This window comes from Malurus melanocephalus, unplaced genomic scaffold (genome assembly GCF_030028575.1).
Source record: "Malurus melanocephalus ecotype Western Australia unplaced genomic scaffold, MMel_1.1 scaffold_114, whole genome shotgun sequence".
Lineage (NCBI taxonomy): Eukaryota > Metazoa > Chordata > Aves > Passeriformes > Maluridae > Malurus > Malurus melanocephalus.
The window spans coordinates 271,869-292,599 of record NW_026623346.1 but is presented as its reverse complement, the minus strand read 5'-3'; the positions used below and the strand labels follow the sequence as shown (position 1 = coordinate 292,599).

The window sequence follows — 20,731 nt, the reverse complement described above, 5'->3', positions numbered from 1 at the left end:
ACAAATTCTTGAGGAAAAGAATAGGTTATTTCTGTGAATCTAAAAATATTTCAAACAGTCTGCTTCAAAGGCTTTAAAAAAAGGTGTATTTTACACTTGGTTCATGACTTCCATTATTTTTAATTAACTGGAATATGAATACTTTATTCTGAGTTCTTTCATCAGTCATCAATAATTTAAATGCTTTCCTTTTCATCATATGTCTGCTTTTACTTTATATAAGAAATCTGTAGTCTCCCTGATAACACAACATTTTGAAATGAAAAATGATTTAAAAAACCCATTGCACGCAACAATTGTTGGTATTTATTTATGTATTTCCATTTGTTATAAGAACTTTACTAAAAGATATGTTTACAATGTTTGCTGGAAATTAATTAAGGATAACTTTTCTAGCATATGCTCAAGTCTTTGTCATTATTGTACTTAAAGAAAATCTTTTAGAAATGCAAATTGTATTTATTAGAGAATGAAGATATAGATTGTGCCAGTTTAGAATTTGACACCTATTTACTCCTAACTTTCAGTAGCTCTTCAACCATGTGATCTTCTAATTCATAATTTTAGCATTAAGTAAATATCGTGTAGAGCTCAGAAATTTAGAGGAATGGGAAATATATGATATCAAAAATATCTTTTATACTAATAAAATATGGCTGAACAATCACTTAAGTGTCACTCTAATTGCCMCCTGTCAATGACTATTTGTAATTTTTGCAGGAATGTCAGGTTTAATTTAGATGGAGCTTGTAACTGGTAGAAGGCAATCACTTAAGCACACCTCCTACTGAGGTTGTTTTACTTTATCATCACTTAGTGTACAAGCATAAATCCACTTGAGTTCTCTGTGTGAGCTTAACATCCTTTTTGTTGCTGTTGCATTGATACTTATTTTGGATAAACTACTAAAGGAATCTGCCCCCCATCCCAATCTTGCTGAAGTACCAGGGAAAGCTCCAGTACCACTTTCCTAATTTTGGTGTTTTCTCTACAGGAAGGAGGTGTCGTTGCTCTCTTTAAGATCTGTCGCCAGGATTGTTTCAGGTGCCTTTATCCCCAGGCACTGAGAACACTGGCATCAATTTGCTGTGTAGAGGAAGGAATACACCAGCTGGAAAAGGTAGGACTTCAGTATTCCTTAATAAATGTCAAAATACAGAAGCCCTGTCTTTAAGCACTTCTAGGAACTGATAATTTGATGGGGTTTGATATTGTGTTACCTACTATGCTCACCTTTTCTGAGCTGAACGCATCTTCAGTCTTCACAAAATTAGTCCCAGCAATACCATGATCCTATTATCTTTGCACAAATGTCCTTAAAAGACACACTTTATACCCCTTTAAATCTTTTCCTCATGCTCTGATAGGGCTCCTGCTTGTGGCAGAGCTGCATCTYGAAAGAATTGTAGTTGTGCAGAAAGGAGTGGGACAGACACAGTCATTAGTCAATCAAAAAATGTGTCTGCTAATCAGCAGCAGCTTTCATAAAAGCCAATTTTAACTGTGATGGCCAACATAAAAACATTATCCAGATAAAATTGTATCAACTTTTTAGGTTCCTTTCCTTTCTCACATTCACTGCATACTGCTATGTTTTGGAAAATGAACACTTCTGGCCACTAAATCATGATCTCATCCTTTGTATTTCATAAAATAGTCATCTTCCCCAGTTGAATAATGGCCTCTTCAAGTTAATGATAAATTATTTCGCTGCSTCTTTACATTGACGACTCTTGTAATTTACTGCCCCGAATTCAAGCAAACTATGACAGAACACCTGCAGACAAAAGCTCATCTCTGAGTTTACAGTAAATGAAGATGACTTAAATTTTTTTTGACATAATGCTGGTTCAGACTGACACCAGAATCAGTCTAAAAGGATCTTTCATTATGTCCGCTATAATTGTGGAGTTAATAGAGTTAGAAATGAAAAAGATTGATTCAAGTCACCCGGTTCACCCGGTCCAGTTCCTGGCAGTGTCAACATGTGTTTAATATGGCCCTTATCAAAGCTGATGGAACAGGAGTCCTAGAAAAAGTGAACTCTCTCAAGCTCACATTTCTTTGATCCGCTTTAATGTTGGCCACAAGTAGAATTGCTTAGGAAAACTTGATCACCATCAGGATTGTAGCAGGGTTTGAAGGATTTTTAACCAAAATCCATGTCTTCAAGGACTTTCAATTCTTAAATAATCTTTGAATATAAATGGTTTATTTCTTTCAAAATTTTAAGTACTTTTCCAAGGGACACAAAAGAGAGCTAGAAGTATTAGCAATCCCATAACTGCAAAAGTTATCATAGAAATTCTTATCTGGCAGAAAGGGTGGCKTCTTTTAGTCAGCTAAGTATCTGGGTGATGGTGAAACGTTTAATTTGCTCTAATATGAATATCATTATGCCACCTAGTGCATTAAAATATCAGTGCAATTTGAACTTYGTTTTTAATGACAGAAACTTAATAAAAAAAATCTTGGCAAAAAAGAAAAAAAGCAATTCAGATTAGACAAATCAAGATTAAAAAGAAAACCAACAAAATCTATGCAAGCCCCCTCCCCTCTATTTTTTCAATTAGATTGGGCAACTGTAAGAGTGTTTAAAAGAAGGCAGCAAGAGCTAGAATTTCTTACGAAACATTTATCTGAGAGGTGAATTAAAAGGAGGTGTTATACTTTCTTCAGTAATCGCAGTGCTTAATTACTAAAGACRTCAGGAATATTGTTTAGTTAGCCAATGCTCTTCGATTTGCCAATTCGGTGCTCATTTCTAAAGAAGCAGAAAATTGCCTATTTTATTAAAAACTATTTCTTTCCTTAAAAAAAAATCTAGCTCTTTTCAGTCACACTTCTGTAAATATATCGCACTGGAAAAAGCAATTATCACATTTTTAACCATCCTGATAAGCCAGGTGATCTTTGCTATAATTTCAGTAATGAGGTAGTTGTTGCAATTATTAAATTTTCCTCTTTTAGGCAAATCTAGTTGGTTCTACATACAATGATGTAAAATCAGTTGGTTAAAATGCCAGCTAGGAACAATTATTTCACTTGCAAGTACTTTAGTGAATTTTGATAATATACTGGTACTCTTTGTTGTACATTGAAGTGCAGAGCTCCAGGAATTCAACAGTAACAAATTAGGCAATTAAAGTAGAAAAATAGTGAAGAAATAGTCTTGTTTTATGCCTGAGGACTGCATAAATAAATGTTCTCTGTGAGCTGTGCTCAACAAGTGGTAATTTTGGTGCTTCAAGCTGCTTGTGGGTGTCTGGTTGTTTGATACACTTCAATTTTGTAATCCACTGTGACACCAGCAGGTTTGAGATCATTATTTGGTCTCAGCATCCTGACCAGTCCTACTTCAGACAGGAGTGGAGAGACCCTGGAAAAGCAACCAGAACACATTATTCCTACAGCTGTTTTTTACCTGTACCCAAGAGAACTTTGTCATCTGTGTCTTGTGGCACTTAAGCATGCAAAGTTTTTAAAGGAAATCTCACTGCACCAGAAAAGATGAATATTCTTGATCTGGTCATTCCAGAGTCTRTGTAGACAATAATTAATACAGGTAGTTTGGAATAGAGAAAATAGATAAAATCCCTAAACCCAGAACTGAAAGGAATTGGCGAGAGCTGAGCATGACTGAAATTGAGGAACAATGCTGGTCCTCCACATTCACCCAGACCTGTCTCTGTATCCTTCTCTGAGGTTCAGAGCAGAAATAAAATGATGTCATGGGAGACTGGTTCTCAGCATCTCTTGAAGGTTCTGGAGAGAATATCTGAACCTTCATGAGTGGGCTTTGCAAGCTTAATTCACCTCAATGTAGGAAGGACTTTGGGGGCGCAGACTTGGGATAGATGATTTCATGTATTCAGGGACACTTGAGGTTCAAAAAAAGCAAAAATTGTAATCTTGATGATGAATATCCTGCAAATTACATTAGGGATAACTGTATTTCAAATAATGATTTCATTATCAAGACACAAAAAATGTTGTCTTCAGCATGGAGCAACCTTGCCTGGAAAYGGAGTTTGTGTTTCACTAGACAGTTTTTCCCCTAAAAAAAATTCTTCAACCCATAACACTCTGAGGCTGCATTAGGTCCTTGGTTTGCAGAGCTCTCTGAACAAAGTATCTGCTATGCATTTGCCGACAGCCTCATTAAAGTCTAAAAGCTGTGGCAGTTTCTTTGCTTCAGGGTTGTCTGTACCAAAATTGGTCGTGGTGGTGCTAAAAGGCATGACTTTTGCCCTACAGAAGCTCAGTTGTGTGGTTTTTCACTGAGGCTTCTGTGGCAATAAACTTCCTGCTGCAATAGAAGAACTGCAGAGCTGGTTCAGAAACAAACAGCAAACAGTGGAATGCACTGCAGTTTTTACCGTTCGTGTGAAGTGTTGTCACATTAAAAAATGCAGCTTAGGTGAGACCTCGATCAAGGGTCAGCTACCACAAAAACGGGATCTTATACCAAGATCAGCTGCCTAACTTTTAGCAGTGTGCAGAGTATGTTTACTTACTTTCTGGAGTAGTTGAAATTGKGTAAGACACCCGGAATCAACTCATTAAAAGGAGATAATCCAGAGACACTGGTGACAACTGTTGTTACTTTCATTAGTAAAACCTTTTACAAAAATGACAAAGCTTTTATCATTGTGCTTTAAGCAAAATTGCCTAGGAATAGATTACAAATTACTATGAATCCTTCATTTAAAGCCCACTAAATGAAATTACCTCTAGAAGAAGAAGGGTAAAGAAAGTATAAAATATACATATTTTGTGGCTGGGAAACTAGATGAATTTTGCAAAGACTTCTTAAACATGAGTAAGCTAAAAATCTATTACTCACTGTGGACCCAGTCCGAGTCTTAGAATAACCATATTCTCATATACAGTAATAATTTCTGCATGATAGGAATGTTGTCTGTTCATGATACAGGTGAAAAAACAAGCTTTTGTGGAGAATTAAGTTAAATGTATATTACAGAAACTTCTACTACAATTTATTAGTATTTTTGGGTGAATGTGAGTTGTTCACTTCATTGTTCTAACCACTTAGAACTTTCAGTTTCAAACATTAACCTCAGTTAAAATCATGGAGCAAGTTTGCTTCAGGTGAAGTCTCAGCTACGAAAACCACTGAAGTTCATGTAACTGTAGGGTGAGACAGAAGTGAGAACTCCATATTAAGAAGRAATTCTTCACTGTGAGGGTGGTGAAGCACTGGGACAGGGTGCCCAGAGAAGCTGTGGATGCCCCATCCCTGGAAGTGTTCAAAGCCACACTGGATGAGCCTTTGAGCAGCCTGATCCAATGGAAGGTGTCCCTGCCTACAATGGAGGGGTTGGAAGTAGGTAATTTTAAGATCCCATCCCTTCCAGTAGGTAATTTTAAGATCCCTTCCTTCTGTGAATTATGGAGAGGGCTTTGACTGTGAGAGCTTGGATGGTACGACAGGAAAGTCACTACTTCAAAGGCTGAACACAAAATTTAGCTGGTGGACCATGGATTTCATTGTCACAGCATGAGAATTCCCCACAATCAKGTATGTTTCAATTTTCATAGTATCTGGTATATAATGGAAATAACATTGTACAGTGCAAGAAATATAAAATTTTCCTGATCTGAATGAACTATATAGTTGCATTCATATTTCATTACTCCACATGCAAAGTGTCAAGGGATATTATTAATAATAGTCTTGTAGATATTTTGCCAGTTTAGGAAGGAGAAACCTGTAAGTTGCTACATTTAAAACCATGTCCACAGGTTGGTTGCTTCTTTTAAAAAGTACAGTAATGGTGTGCAACTTTCTGTGAAGCAGTGATAACTATAAGCATTTTCAATTATATATTATTTAATGTTATTAGATATTATTTATTATAAATACATGTCAATCAATTATATAATTTTAAATTCTAGTGAAAACATATAGTGATTTTTATTATGGCAAATAGTGTCTTGTTCAAAGGACTTCCAGTAATGAAAAAATCTCACAGAGGTTGTGCTTCAGCCTGTTGCATTTCTCACTCCTCAGAGAAGGAGTGTTAAAGTTTCTTTGTTTAATAGATGAAAAATTMTCATGGCAGGTTTTAATAGTTTCAGAACAAGGGATTAGATGGCCTATAAGATGATAAAAATTGCATAGTTACTTTATTCTAAAATGAGTTGAGTTCAAGAATTCAAATGATTAGGATTTTTTTAAAAGAAAAATGTTTTCTAAAGGACATAGTTTTAAAAATTTGGTTTTAATTCATGTTATTCTGTTGCCTGAGTGAGACAGGATAAGGCTGGGTGATAACAAAATACAGGATTCTTAAAAGCCATCAGAAGGAGTCAGGTTGTTCAGGAGACCTCCTCCTGTCTCCAACAAAAACAGGTAACTTCAGTGTTAAAACCCCTTCCAAACTTTTCATGGGTTATGTTGGCAAACACATTCTTACTGCTGTTTTATAAAGGGGATTAGATTTTGTTTATGTTCCCTAAAGCAGTGCTTGTTTACAGGAAAAACTTGTGAAGCTTCATGGTTGGGAAGGGTCTGGAAACTTGCTTTCTGCATGTTTGAAACCACAGAGCACTGACTTATGTGCTGAAAACACCTGAAATGATTTAGGTGKACAGGTTTCAAGTGATGAAACCCTTTTACAGCCCTTTGGCTGGAGAGCCAACTCTTCTGCTGTGCATAATGCCCTTCCTTCCCTCGTGGAACACTGTTTTGGCTCATCTTCCATGGCCATTTGTAGCCAGCCTTTGAAATCATGCTTGTGAGGTTACAAACAGTAAGCAGGAATGGATAAAGAGGTTTCTGAATACTGAGAGAGGAGGATAACCTTTTAAAGACCAGTTCTGCCAACTTTTGACATACCTGCAGAGCACATGGAAAGTTGGTGGCATTGGTGGCTGGAACTCTGTCTCACTGCTGTTAATGGGTAATTGTGGGAGCTACATAAGAATGAAGAGCTACAATGAGAAAGAAGCAAGTCAAACTTAAGGAATAGCAGTGGGAAATAACATTTGAATCTGCTTTCTATGCAGCCTTTTGGATAACCAGGCATATCTGTTTCAGTAGCTGAGTTTGTGGTACAATTAGATAATGTAAAGTTCTACTCTTGCAGCTCTTTAATTTACTGGACACTTCTGAGTAAGGCTGTTTAATTAATTGGCAGTGAAAAATGTGCTGTGTTTGGCAAATTACATTTCTGTCAAAGCCCCTGCAAGATTCATTAAATCATATCTGGGAGGGCAGGGACTGCCCTTCCTCAAGTGCTGGCTCCGTATGTATTAGGTGGCTCAAGTTTTACCTCTGACTACGCAGCTGTGTACACGTAATTAGCAAATGTAGCCTCTTTCAGCACTTTCCCAGGCAAGAGTGGCAAGACTTCTTAGGTCACTGCAGACCCTAACCCTCTGAGATGCAACAGGCTGCAGTTCTAAGGCAAAATAAGGGAGTCATGGAAGTGACATATTTGTGAATACTGGGAAACAGTGTGAAAAGATGTTTAAAAATCTCCTGCATCTCTTGCCCCCAAAACCTCACAAAAATAGAAATAGAAAAAACCTAAAACAGCCTGGGAGCTAATCTCTGAAGCAACACTTGATTTGTTGAAAACCTTCTACTAGTTACACAACAGATTAAAATTTGTTCACTTTATGGTAGYACCCACTTTTTCACATAAAAAGGAAAGCAAGGATTTTTTTAATGCCTCATTCAAGAGATGTAGATTTGAATAAAGATAGACATGTTGGTGCAGGATTATGGTATATTGCCAGATCTCTGTTAGAAAGAAGTGTATACAAACTGCTTTGGCTGAGGTCATGGACATTATTTCAATTCTGTTAAAATGACTAATGAAATTATTGTGGTTGTGTTGTCGTAGTCCTGATGCTCTAAAGAGATGCATATCAGTTGCTCTGATAAAAGATATTATCTTTCCTTACAAACCTTGCTTCACTTAAATGATATTGTAGATTTTAAAAGAGGGAGGAGACAGCAAGTGTAGCACTAAAGATAAACATTTTGATAATACTGGTGAAGGAGAGCAACGTGAGACTTGTCTAAGGAGTTGATGAATACCTGCCTTGAGCTTTGGAGGACACATTCTATTGCTTATCAACAGATCCTCATTTAGATATCTGGCCCTGCCCGAATTCTGCAGACATATAAATGTGCACTCAGCCTTAAACATGTGAGTAATTTAATTTAAAATACAAGATAACCACTACCTGCCAAAAATGTCAGCAGACGTGTGCATCAGTCGGTCTGTTCATGACTGAGATTTCCGATTGTACTAAATTTCAGAAAGTAAATATTAATTTGTTTACCACTGAAGACAGTGCTGTGGCACGGAGGAAAGCTTTCAGAGTTCAAATCAAAGACATGCAAGATTGTTTTGATAAACTCTGTCTGCCTTTTCAATAGAGTGCCACAGGCAATCTGTGAATTGACATACAAATCTATCTGTAAATTGATAACTTTTGTTAAAAATTTATGGGTGGATTTGTATGTCAATTCAAAATAAGCTCTCTTATAACCCAACAATGAATACTTTAAGTCATTTCCCTTTAGTGTGAGTCCTTCCACATCACCCACAGATTTAAGCTTTTTGAGATTTGTCCTGTACCTAAAGTGGTATATTGCATAAGCATGGATCTGTGATAGCGTCCACGTGCAAAGAAGTTTGTAACAGTCAAAGCAGCTCTATTTTATAGGGTTTTATTTATATTTCAGCTCAGGGGAAGGCATTGCAGTGGCATTCAGGTGTTATCAATGATGTGCTGGGAGTAAATCTTGTCACTGCTCTGTTACACTTTTTCCATGGCTCCCGAGCAGGGCTCAGCAAGTGAGAGCYGATAGAATGAGATATGCTTTGGTAYTCTCTTTCCATACAGGATATAGTTAATGAAGGAGGAGCAACCTCTCTTCTAATCCATCCCTCAGCTCTGTCTCTTCATATTCCTTGGTTTATTAACAGAGATGCAGAAGAGACTCTGCAGATCTTTTGTTCTTCTTCTTTTAAATAGATAAATTTCACTGAAATAGATTTTGAAAGCTGAAAAGGAAAGTCCTCAGGTTATGCCAGGTTACTGAGATGTACACTTAAATGTGCAAGATCAACTTGGAGCAATGCCTGTAGATTGCCATTCCCTCCAACTTCATTTTGAAAATTTGGACTGATGCCAGGTTATCGCTCTGCACTTGTTTGGCTCCCATATAATTTACACATGGTATTTGCAGTCAGTTCTGTTAGTATTTTATGCTGTCTATTGATTTTATATTTCACTAAGTATTTTATTTCAAGCACTCCAAATAGCTCTAGATTTATGTTTCAAAAGTCAGGCTGTTAAGAGAATTTTATAAATGAAAAATAATTTGGAAATCACCAGATGATGATTTCTCTGTAACAATTTAAAGTATTGCCCAAAGTGATGACCGTGATCAGGGCAGCAAATGATCCACGAATGACGTCTGAAGGAACGTAAACCACCACATCAAATAACAGGTGGGTTGTCCCTACCTAGTAGTAATAATAATAATAATAATCTATCAAACAAATTTAATTTTAAGATGAAAGAAACAGCTTACTCAGCTCCTAAACTGAAGGCAGAGATTAATGAGAATCAATTGAAGCATTTAAAAAGAGTGCAAGGGGAGAGCTATTTTGGACCTCAAATATTCCTCCTRTCCCTGACAGAAGCAGAAAACTGGAAAGAGATGGCCTTATAGAAAGACCTAACAGATGAGTAGCTTTCATAATCCTTTCCTCCTCACTCAGCAGGAATCTTTGCATCTCATATCTGCATTTGTAGCCATATGTAAACTCATATTCTGAATGTGCTTGCATTACACTTTTTAAATAGCTTAGCTGCAGCCATGAGAGAGACACGAGTGAAAACACTTGTAAAAGAAGACAAATGCATTGGATTGTTCTCTGCTAAATAAGTTGTGCTGTTCTAACTAATCCATCCTGCTGCAGATTTCATGATTCAGTATTGTGGATGGTTTTTCTGGCTCATTAGAAAARTCCAAATAGTTTACTGCTCAGCGCTTCCCTTTCTTTTTTGGCTGATCCTTGAGATTTCCTAAAACCCCTCTGGTTTCTGASAGCTCTGCAGGAAGAAGAACAGGTACCTTCCTGCAGAGATCTGGGAGCACATCGGGAATTTAAACCTTCTGGAGCCTGCGAATTCACTATCAGCATTATTTTTCCTTCTAATGCTTCTCTCATGTTTACTTTACTGCCTCAATTAACTATCACTCTTAAAGTTTTCTAATGCTTTATATGGTTTCTTGTGAGTCTATTCCTGCTTGTAAAACATTGATTTTCAAGAATGTCAATACACATTTTATTTTGAAGAACTGAATTCTCAGATGCACATTACTAAAAAGCAAACGGAGAAAGTCCTTTCTTCTTTCATCTAACAGCCGCTATGAGATTCCTTACTAATATGAAAACATATTTACAAAAGTACTGACTGACTAAAACTCTCAAAAGTAGTGWATTATTTCTCCTGGTTCCAGGTGATGTATATTTCTTTAGGGCATGTCAGTTGGAAAAAAAATAGCTCTGTATGTTCTATTTGCTGGTGGTTTTAGCTCATCCATAAATGAGCTGATTTTAGTCATACATGAGGGTAACATGATGGAGGCTGCTAGACAAGTGAATGGCTTATTTGGTCTGAAAATAGATATTGGTCATGTACTGGGGTGACAGAACGTGAGAACACTGCAGAAAATTGGTTTTTATCACAGGAGCATCCATATTCTGAATCGACTTCTCACCTTGACCACTTCCTTGTGTTTGCTTTTTGGTTATAAACTAGAAAACTACATAAACCTCAGCTTATAATCGGCTGGRAACTTGGCTATTTTCCAAAACCACTTTTGCCATTCTTGTACTYCCATGAGTGCTACTACCCTTCCTCCAGTTCAGCGTGGTTCAAGCTCCTCACATCACAGACTTCCCAGAGTTCACCCTTAGACAGGGAGGCTCGAAGAGTCCTGCTGTGACACAGTTCAGTCCAGTTAAAAGCTGGGAAACTTTTCTAGCTGCAGATACTAAGGAGCATTGCAAATCATATCTAAGCAGGGCTCCCAAAATGCAAAAGATCTGGATGTTGTTATTGAGAGGGAAATTCACAAGTTTGTATTTTGCACATTTTAATTTTACACAGGTTTTATTAGGTTTCACAAAATGTTTTCCAAAATGACAGTCAAAATACTTGGTTCAAACCCTCTTTTTTCCTTCCTCCTCTCCAGTATGTATCACTGTGAGAAAGTGAGAGAATGTTTTACAAGACTGGGAAAAAATATACGCAGGAAACTCCTCCAATCTCAGCTTTGGCCAGTTCTAGCACTAGCTGCTATTAAACATTTCAGACCAGGTTTGCCCAGATTAAATGAGTGCTTAGCATTTTAACTTTACCCCTCAAAAAACATCATAGAAAAAAACTCCCCCAGAGTTTTTCTGCTGGTAATATTCTGACTCTCCTACATGGGCCAAAACCTAACCCTTAGAGGAGCTGAGTGTTTCCCCAGAGGCAGTTGTAGAAAAAAAAAAACAGAGGAAATCAAACCCAGTGCAATCTAGCTGGCTAATTAGATGAAACCTGGAATCCTTTCCTTGTGATGCGCATTTTAAGTCAGGGCTGGAATTACTCAGGTAAAGGATCTTGCCTGCTTCTAACAAACCAAAGGAAGTTAATTGCATGAGATTTTTCTTACCTCGGGTTTGTAATGAGCTAAGAGCTGCCAAGAGGCTTGACTGAGCTCAACTGAARCTCACCATGGACGTGCAAGAGTCCCCTTTTTTAAGAAATACATGGAGAAGGTTAAAATAATAACTGATGGCAGATGAGACATGTTTGTGTGTCAGTGTAACAGGATTTTTTTGCTTAGGCTTGTTTGCAGGAAACCACTTAAGTCTGGCACACTGCCTGATTTACACTAAAACTTTCATGTTTCATAAAGCATCTTTGAAAACACTCAGCCTTTAGAAAAACAACCTCTTCCAGTAAAGATAATAATCCTGTTAGATAAATATCCTACAGCATTGCTTATATATTTACCTCACCTGCACCTTCCTTCTCTTCCTTATCATTATATTCCCAGGCAGAAGCTCTTTCCCTGGCTGTTCCTTCCCTTGCCAGTAGTCTCAAGCTTTCCCTTTTTGAGGGCTTTCAGTTTGCTCATTTTCAGTCCCTGGGAATGGATGAGCAAGCTTTTTCAAGGATCAGGGCATACTGAAAGGCTTGTCTGACAAGTATCTTCAGCTGATATGAAGAAGGAATCCCTATGAAACCAGCAGGTTGAATTAAGAAGACAGAAGCCTTTACAGTTTTTGTAGGAACTCATCTTTGTCACTTTGTCCTCACCGAGAAGGTGTGGAAAAGGTTTCACAGTAACTTAAATTAGCCAAGGGCCAGTCCTGCCTGACCAAGGTAATGCTTCTGTGATGGAGTGACTACACTAGCGGGCAAGGGAAGGTCTGCTGATATCATCATCTGGACTTAGGCAAGGCCCTTGACATGATGTCCCCATACTGGACATGTGTGCTCCTCCTTTATACCTCATATATAACTGACAGATGACCTTGTTTTGCTGTCACCAATTTTTATCCAAAACTAACTGTTAGTTTCAWTCTCAAGAAAAATAATATTAAAGGAAGATATTAAACAGTGCTGGTCCAAATATGGGCTCCTGAGGGACCCTCCTTATCACTGCTCTTCATGTAGACACTGAGCAGTTGGCCACGACTCTGGTTGTGACAATCCAGCCACTTCATCATCCAGCAGTCCATGCCTAATCCCAAACCTGCTGGTGTAACCAATGTTTTCTTTCTGTTGTGTCTCCATAATGACACACTTGCATGTCTCTGCTAGAGTCCAAATGTCTTCTTGTTTGTCTTTGCTTAAAACTGTACTTAGCTGKATTGCAAAAATTGGGCATTGTTGGCATGAACACTTCTGAAAGTTGTATTTGGAAGGGAAGCCAAAGTTTTCTCTTAGATACATCCCATGAAGACTTGATGCTCAACTGGGGATCTACAATACCTTTGACTGAAGAAGCTGACTTGTTCTATTCAATGTGCCATGAAATTCTATGATGCCATTGCTGCAGTGGTATCTGACAGTAGAGCAGAAACTGTCTTACCAGATTTACCAGTCCCTACCTGCTGCTTTTAGTTATAACTAAAGGTCATAACAGAAGGTGCTCCCTCTGTCCCTCAGGATTTCATGTACATCTACATTTGGTAAGGAGATATGGATCTTCTGTGTGTATCTTGATTTATCAAAAAGTTTCTTTCTAAGGAGAGTTTGTGACAGCCTCCCAGGTTTGATGGTGCATATTCATTTATAAACTAGAACTTCTTTCCACTTGTGACATTTCCTTTACATCCACACGTGTATGTCTAACAGCCACACATCAGYTCAAAGAGAAGGTAGACAGTTCTTCTATCCTGTTGCTGTTCCTAACATGATTCAGTAAGTGGTATAACACAGACAGCTATGTGGGTGATGGTCATTCTTGAAGAGTTTGCCATGTCTGATGAACAGCAGCTGAAATGTTGAGAGAGCACCAGAGCAGAGCTGCTTTAGTTGAGTGAAATTCTGCCATTGTCTCAATCTTTTGTAAATGCTTCTGTTTCTTGCCYTGGGTGAATTTCTTGAACTTATTAGCTTACCTGACCAAATGAGTTTCTCTGTTTCTCGGTGGCTGTTTCTCCTTAGCCACAAACAGCCCCTTTAGAGTCTCCAGCAATGCAGGAATGGCCAGGCTTCAGGGCACTGGTCTTACCTGCTGCCTCCAGACCTGCACAAGAGATCTGCTGCTGCCAGTGATTTTTCTGGCTCTGAAAGACTGTGGGTCAGATTAAGATTCAATCTTCTTGCTGTTTTCTTTTGTTGATTTTCCTGCTTTGTTGTACAGTCTGTTTCTCTCCCTGCTGTTTCTTCAGGTCTTAGAAAAGTCTGTACTGCCAGACAACTGCTTACATGTTCTTTTTTGCCCATCTCTGTGATAATACAACCAGTGTTGGTAGAGTCACTTAAGCCTCTGTTAGCAATAAAACCTGTGTCAGGATATAGAAGATTTTCAAAGAAATATTTTGGGTTTCTTCTAGAAAAGGCTGAGATCCTTTCAAAGGCCAGGGACTACAGACATTTCTGTCCTTATCARTGTCACTGTTTATGAGTGCTGAGAGGAGTGAAATACAGGTTAAAAAGACAGACCTCATAAACACTGAGACACTGCTTCCCCCATCTTCAGCAACTTTAAACAATTGTGGTTATGTTAGTTCTGCCAGCTGAGCAGGCTAACGAATTATTCCAGAATCTAATGCTGCCATGGAATCTACTTCTAGCAGTATTTTGCCTGGAAGAATTTTGCATGTTTTGTGTAAGCTCTCAAAAGATTCCATTAGGTAATATTTATTCATGTAATTGTAGAAATTATAAAATATAATGTATATAGTTTATATTTTATTATAGTAATGTATATAAKGTATATAGTTTATATTTTGATCTATTACTATATTAGTTAATATTAGTTAATGTTACTTATTTAGTTAGTTTCTTATTTGAGGCCTGGGAAAAGGAAACAAAGYAAAATCCAAGACCAGGAATAATGTGAAGTTATCAGACCAAAGGTGATTACATTCAATGTCTGCCCAGAATTTTAAAAAGTGATTCATAACATTAAGTTTCAGTCTTTTCGGATTCCAGGCTGAGTCACCAGAAAGGTATCTATCAAGCTTTGGGTATCCATGGTCTATTAATACTTAATTGCTATTAAATTAAACATTATCTGATAATGTATTTTTGGTGTTATTGCCATCCTTCGGATGTACATACAGTTTAAGACCACTGAGTGAGTGTTTTTAAGGTAATCCATGCATCTGTGGTAAGGTGTACCCTTGTGCTAATTAAGCTGTTATCAAGAGCAATAGAATAGTTTGGACTGGAAGGGATTTTAAAGGTCTAGTCCAAGCCCTCTGCAGTGAGATTTAAAGAGATAAGRCAAAATAGAGGGCTAAGTTGGTTATCAGTAGGAATGGAGGAAGAGATCTACATAGGGCTAAAAGATTTATTCAAGTACAAAATCAGGAAAGGATCGGAGTGCTTTTGCATTTGAGCTTTTCAGCTATAGTGATCTAGGAAGAATTAAATCCTCCTTTTATTTCAGTGCTAAAATGGTTATCCTGTGGCATTTTAAGCTCATAAAAACCAAGTGATAATTCTCTCCATATGGTCTTGAAAGCTTCACGAGAGAAAAGCGCAAATTGAAAGACAGTTTTGCGGCTCTCGACTCCCGCAGCAAATGCACATTGTGCTATGCAATAGTGGCACCCAGTGGAAGCYGGGATTACAGCAAAGTTTGTGCTGCTGCTGGGTAAGGTCTGCCCGAATACATCCTGCATTTAGGAAGGCAGCAGGGACTTTAGGGACAGGTTTAAGAGGACCAAAGCTATACACCACTGAAGCGTCTCCCTAAATCAAGGCAGGCCATGTCAAACGAGCTTTTCAATCTGAAAAGACTCTCTTATTCAATCACAACAAGCTGGATAGTGTGAGTATTGTTTTCCTACAGCATAGACTTCCTGCTTTAACTGCATTAATTAAAAAACAAAATAAAAAAAAAATTTTAAGCAACATCTAATCCTGGGGAGTGAGGAAAAAAAAGAAGGAAAGCATGGCTCCTCATTCACTTTCAGTCCGGGCTGAGATGCAATAGTCGGGATGTCCTGAAAGGTGCATGAGAGAGAAGTGAGATCAGGACCAATGCCAGAGGGTGGAAGGAAGTATCAAGGGAAAATGCCTTCAGATTTTAAATTCAGCCAATCGGATTGGCAGCAACTAACAGCACCAGCACCAAAAATAAATGGGCACTAATAACAAATTGTAAGAGGAACCACTGCCCCCCCCCCCCACTAGTGTGGAGTTCTCAATATGTTACAGAGTGCATGGACTATCAGATTTCTTTAAAGAATTTACTGTGTGGTGCTCAAAATCCTGCTCCATGGGGAATGAGGCTATCTGTACTTGTCATCTTCTGTTTATTGCCTTCTCAGGCATCATGTATTGCAAATAGTTGTGATGAGCAGGGATTTGGGAACAACTGACATGCATCCAAAGAGAATGGAATGAATTAGAATAATGYATGGAATGAATTTGAATAATGTACCTGCGTGCAAGGTACTGTTSAGCTCAGGATTCAGTTCCTGTTGCAGATAGGCCTACTCATAATGTCAAAAAAATGTGGTGAATGAGAATGATGATCTGACTTCCTAGAAAACGTCCATCCTTAATTGCTTTAGCACTCTTTGCCTTCTGCATTTATTTCAGCATTTCATTGCAAGCACCAGATGCTTTGGCATTTTGGCCAGGCTGAAATTGTTCTAGATCTACAAAGGGAGGCTGGATGGAAGAAAACATCTTCCAGGACTTTCTGTCGGTCAGGTTATTATTCAGTGTTATTATTCAGTTATTATTCGGTATTATTCAGTACTCAAATAATTTCTGGAGAAATTACAGTTTATTTGAATGATAGTAGGTGGCATTATTGTAATGGCACATATCCATGTGTTATGTGGCTGTAGGTAAGTAAGTTTTTATCTTAATTTTATAGCACAGGGTATGAAAGGGAAATTAAGTCGCTCAGGAGTGAGAATCTGCCTCAAATAAGTAATGTGATTCATGGCTGATCTAAACATGGTGTTGTACTACAGTCTAAGTTGAGGAAGGAATGGTAATGAAAGAGAAGGCAAAAAACCCTGTTAGAATAGGTTTGCAATTTATTTTTGAGCAAGATACTTGATTTGTTCTGAGCAAAATAATTAAAAAGCAGAAGTCTCCTTTTTGTTACTGAAGACTGCTCCCATCTCATCCTGTGTCCTGGAAGGAGAACTGGGTTACAAGTCACAAGGTCTCACCTAGGAAATATTCATGGGTGAAGCACTTCCTGCTCCTGCTAGCAGAATTTATTTATGTGTTTAAAGTTGTGACAAATTGCTTTTCTCCTCWCTCAGAAGAGGATTTCTGATGATCTGTGCCCCAGGCAACTGGCAGTATTTGAATTTTCCAGCACATGGACTTCAGTGTCAGATCAGGTTGAGAAACACACCCTGCTCCATTATTGTACCAGCTTTGCCATCATATTGCATGATATTGATGTTACTCTGAGTAAAAATTCTGTGTTTGCTGTTCTCCTTTTGTTCATGTACCCTTTAGCTCATTTAAACCTGAAATAACACACTTGCATTTAATTTTTGGCACATTTCTCTGCTGGAAGAATTTCTGTCTTGTATAAACCAGTAAAAATGAAGCACTTGCCACAAAATGTATGGAGAAGGTAAGGCACTTAAGACTAGGGCTTTGGAGAAGACATTAGGACAGAGAAATCCAATTAATCAGACCAAGATTTCCAGTCCCCCAAAAAGGACAGGTAATTGAGATGTACTCATGTAATTACAATTGATTTTTTGTAGAGAAAAAAACCCCAAAAAGACAAAGTATGACAATTGCTGAAAGTGGTAATGGAAAAGGAAATAATTTTAAGTAGAGATGACAGTGGCTTTTCTTTTTCTTTCCTTTTTTGATATGGGTATTAGGAAAAATCATAGTCACAGACAAAACCCCAATGATTCTAACTATGGTGCATACACACACAAAGTAGCTTCAGAAACTGACAATTCTGTATATATTTAGCAAACAAAAGCCCACATATTTAATGCACCAGCTGTTATTTAGGATTTTATACAGAACTTCAGAGCAGATGTTGTGAACAGAACATCTAAGTGCCTAGATTTAGAGTGTGAGAGTGTTCATGACTGCAAACACCTGTAGTGACATTTAGGACAGTATGGGATGTGGAGCGGTTCTTAGCTTCACTAGGTTTAGATGCAAGGACTTTTACTGATAGCTCCTAATTTCACTGAAGAATGCTAAGATTTCAATTCATCATATGATCAATATGCCTGAATTGCAAGGCACTTTTCACACATTTTGGGTGATACCAAGCCTGAGGCATGCTCTTTGTTTGTGGAATATGAAAGAGACAACAGTTCTTAGCACACCAGTGACTCAGTTCAAGAGAATTTCAAATGATCTTTACTAGTTTATCTTTTCCTCTTATGTAGAGAGGGAAAGAAGACATGTAAGAGATTGGCCTGAATTTTTTTTTTGGAGGTTGCTAATTGAGTGATAAACAATATGCAGGATATTAAAAAAAGTTATTTGCACGGATTATTCTTTGTTTTGCTCCAGCATCCTTGTTGGTTTTGAATTTGGTGTAATTCTTTATGTGCAATCTTGTTTTTGTATGGTTTATTTTCTTCCTGAGACATCAGTCAAAGCAACTGTCAAAAAATGTGCTGAATTTATCTTTGGTAAAAAATAGTGGGAGASACATAGCACAATCTTTGCAGTGGCTTTTCCCTAGCAATGACTACCATTGCTTATAGTGGCAGCTCAGGCTTGTTACACTTTCCAGAGGGTGAAAAGGATGTGACCTGGGCTCTGCCTGCTGCCCAGTGAAGTTGGACATATTTGTACTTTGAGATGACATCCTTATATAAATGGAATGTCCACAGTTGTTTCTTCCTTTTGTTCTTTGTCAGTTGTAAAGCTGAAATATTGTAGAAATATTTGTCARCTGTAGACCTGCAGTGGCTCTTCTTCTGTTCTGTATGGACTGGCAGATGGCAGAATGCAGCTTGGTCCTGTGAAATTTGTTGTCTTGTTCCAGAGGTGAACTTTACAGAACTGGAGGAGTCAGTTGTGTTGGAATATGAAATGAGAGTTTTTATTGCTTATGTGGGGAGCTCTAACAATTAGTACTTTCTAGTTGTTACATTCCTTCTGTCGTAACACCCCTTGTGTGTTTTTCTAAGAGTGAGCAAACTGGTTTATGGATTAGGGACAGTATTAGAAAAACAGGCAGTGACTAGATGACAGAATCAGAACAGTATTTGGGACTGTCTTAAATAACATATTTGTTTTCCCAGATCTGTGCAGCTAAAATATGGCAAATTGAGGTTTTATCTTTGACATAACACACATTTATCCATCTAAAATACCCAGAGAAGACCCTGGGCTATTGGAGCTGGAATCTGCTTGCAGGTGGACTGATTCATTGTCAGTCTGTTCTGACGTGTTTTTCTGAGGTGAGATCAGTTTTTGAAAATCAGCCTGACTTGAAAATATTATTTTTAATACAGATTGGAACTGCATCTGCATCAATGCTCTGTGTTGTACTTATCCTTGGAAATTTTTGTACTTATCCTTGGATTTTTTTTATGTTGGAAGAATACTCTCTATTTAAAGTGTAACCAAATTTGTGGKTTTGTTCCTCCTAGTTCAAACCCTACCTTAACTTTAAATAAACATGTTTATTATCCTTCATAAGAGTACTTCTGTGCATTGAGACTTGTTAAGGCAGCAAAGAATATTGAGTAGAAAAAAAAAATTCCTCTTGTAAAAGTATTCCATTTTCTCAGCACCTTAGAACTGTCCTTATTTCTTCTAATAATAGAATCAATGTGGCAACTGTATTTGACCAAAGAGAGGTACTGGAAGGTGCTAATGGAGAGAAAAACATCTGAGATCACTTTACCTGATGACTCCTAGAGGACCCCCAACTGCTCATAGAGATTGTACACAAACAGCTGATCTTAAGCTTGAATTTCTTAGGCATAAAGCAATTCTGAAATTATTTTATTGCCACTGTAGTCATGGAAATAAATCAGTGTTTGTAGGAGACCGAAGGAGATTTATCTAACTGTCAGGAGAGGAATCTTAGTACCAAAAACTTGAGTCTGCTGTAGCCAATAAAGTTCTATCAATTTTCACCAGATGAAAACTGCCCCTTTTTCACTTTTTTTTTTTTTTAAATTTTTGTTTAAATAAGGGTAGCAATTTCCTCTGTTGTTATTACAACACAAATGGACTCTTACTGAGTCGCTTAGTAAAAGTTTTATAGCTTAAGTACTGTGAGGATTTTCATTATAAATGGGTATCATAAAACTCTATAACTTGCTTGTAAAAATTCTCTGCCAATGAAAATCTGGCACATCCAAAGTTGGTTCTGGAGCTAATTTATTTAAAACAATTTATTGAAATAATTGAACAGCCATTGTGAAGTAATGAATGTAGCAAACAATACTATTATTTCCCAGTGCCTCATAGCGCTGTTCCTAAAAGCAACAAAAATTTGGGGTAGAGAAACCTGGGTGAAGCACTGAGTCAGTTTTGGTAACTATGGTTTTGGTAATTTAAATGCAAAAATATTTTTCTGAGCAAGTTACTGTATATATTTAATATATTATATATATGTTCTATTATTATAGTGCATTTAATTAGTGCACATATGATTCAAATACTGTAGAAAACTTACGTTTCAGAGACTGGACAGTTTTTAGACTAAGCCAACTAACACCCTTGAAATGAGAAATATTTACAGCAAAATTGTTTGCAGAAGGATCTTTTTCTTATGTGAATTTGTAAAATCTCATATTTAATGTATAAAAAGTATCCTATGGAATATCTGCTGCTCAAATACATTCTCTGCCTCTCTAATGTAACTCTACTTTCTGCTGTGTTGTTTCCCTTGCCATAATTTGAGAATAGAGTAGGGTTGTGTTTCTGTGTAAGTCATGGCATTATGGTATACACCTGGTCAAGGATTTTAATTCAATGAGAGAAGCTGTATGTGAAATTACAGTAATAATAACAAGGATTA

The 20,731-nt window shown here is 37.5% G+C and overlaps 1 protein-coding gene across 1 annotated transcript in view; it reads left to right on the top strand.

The window, feature by feature from the left end:
- Positions 1–20,731, top strand: part of INSC (INSC spindle orientation adaptor protein) — a 123,891-nt gene that overhangs the window by 80,707 nt on the left and 22,453 nt on the right. The window contains exon 8 of the mRNA XM_057369677.1: positions 995–1,120. Coding sequence (XP_057225660.1) covers positions 995–1,120 — 126 coding nt within the window. The remainder of the gene's footprint in view (positions 1–994; positions 1,121–20,731) is intronic.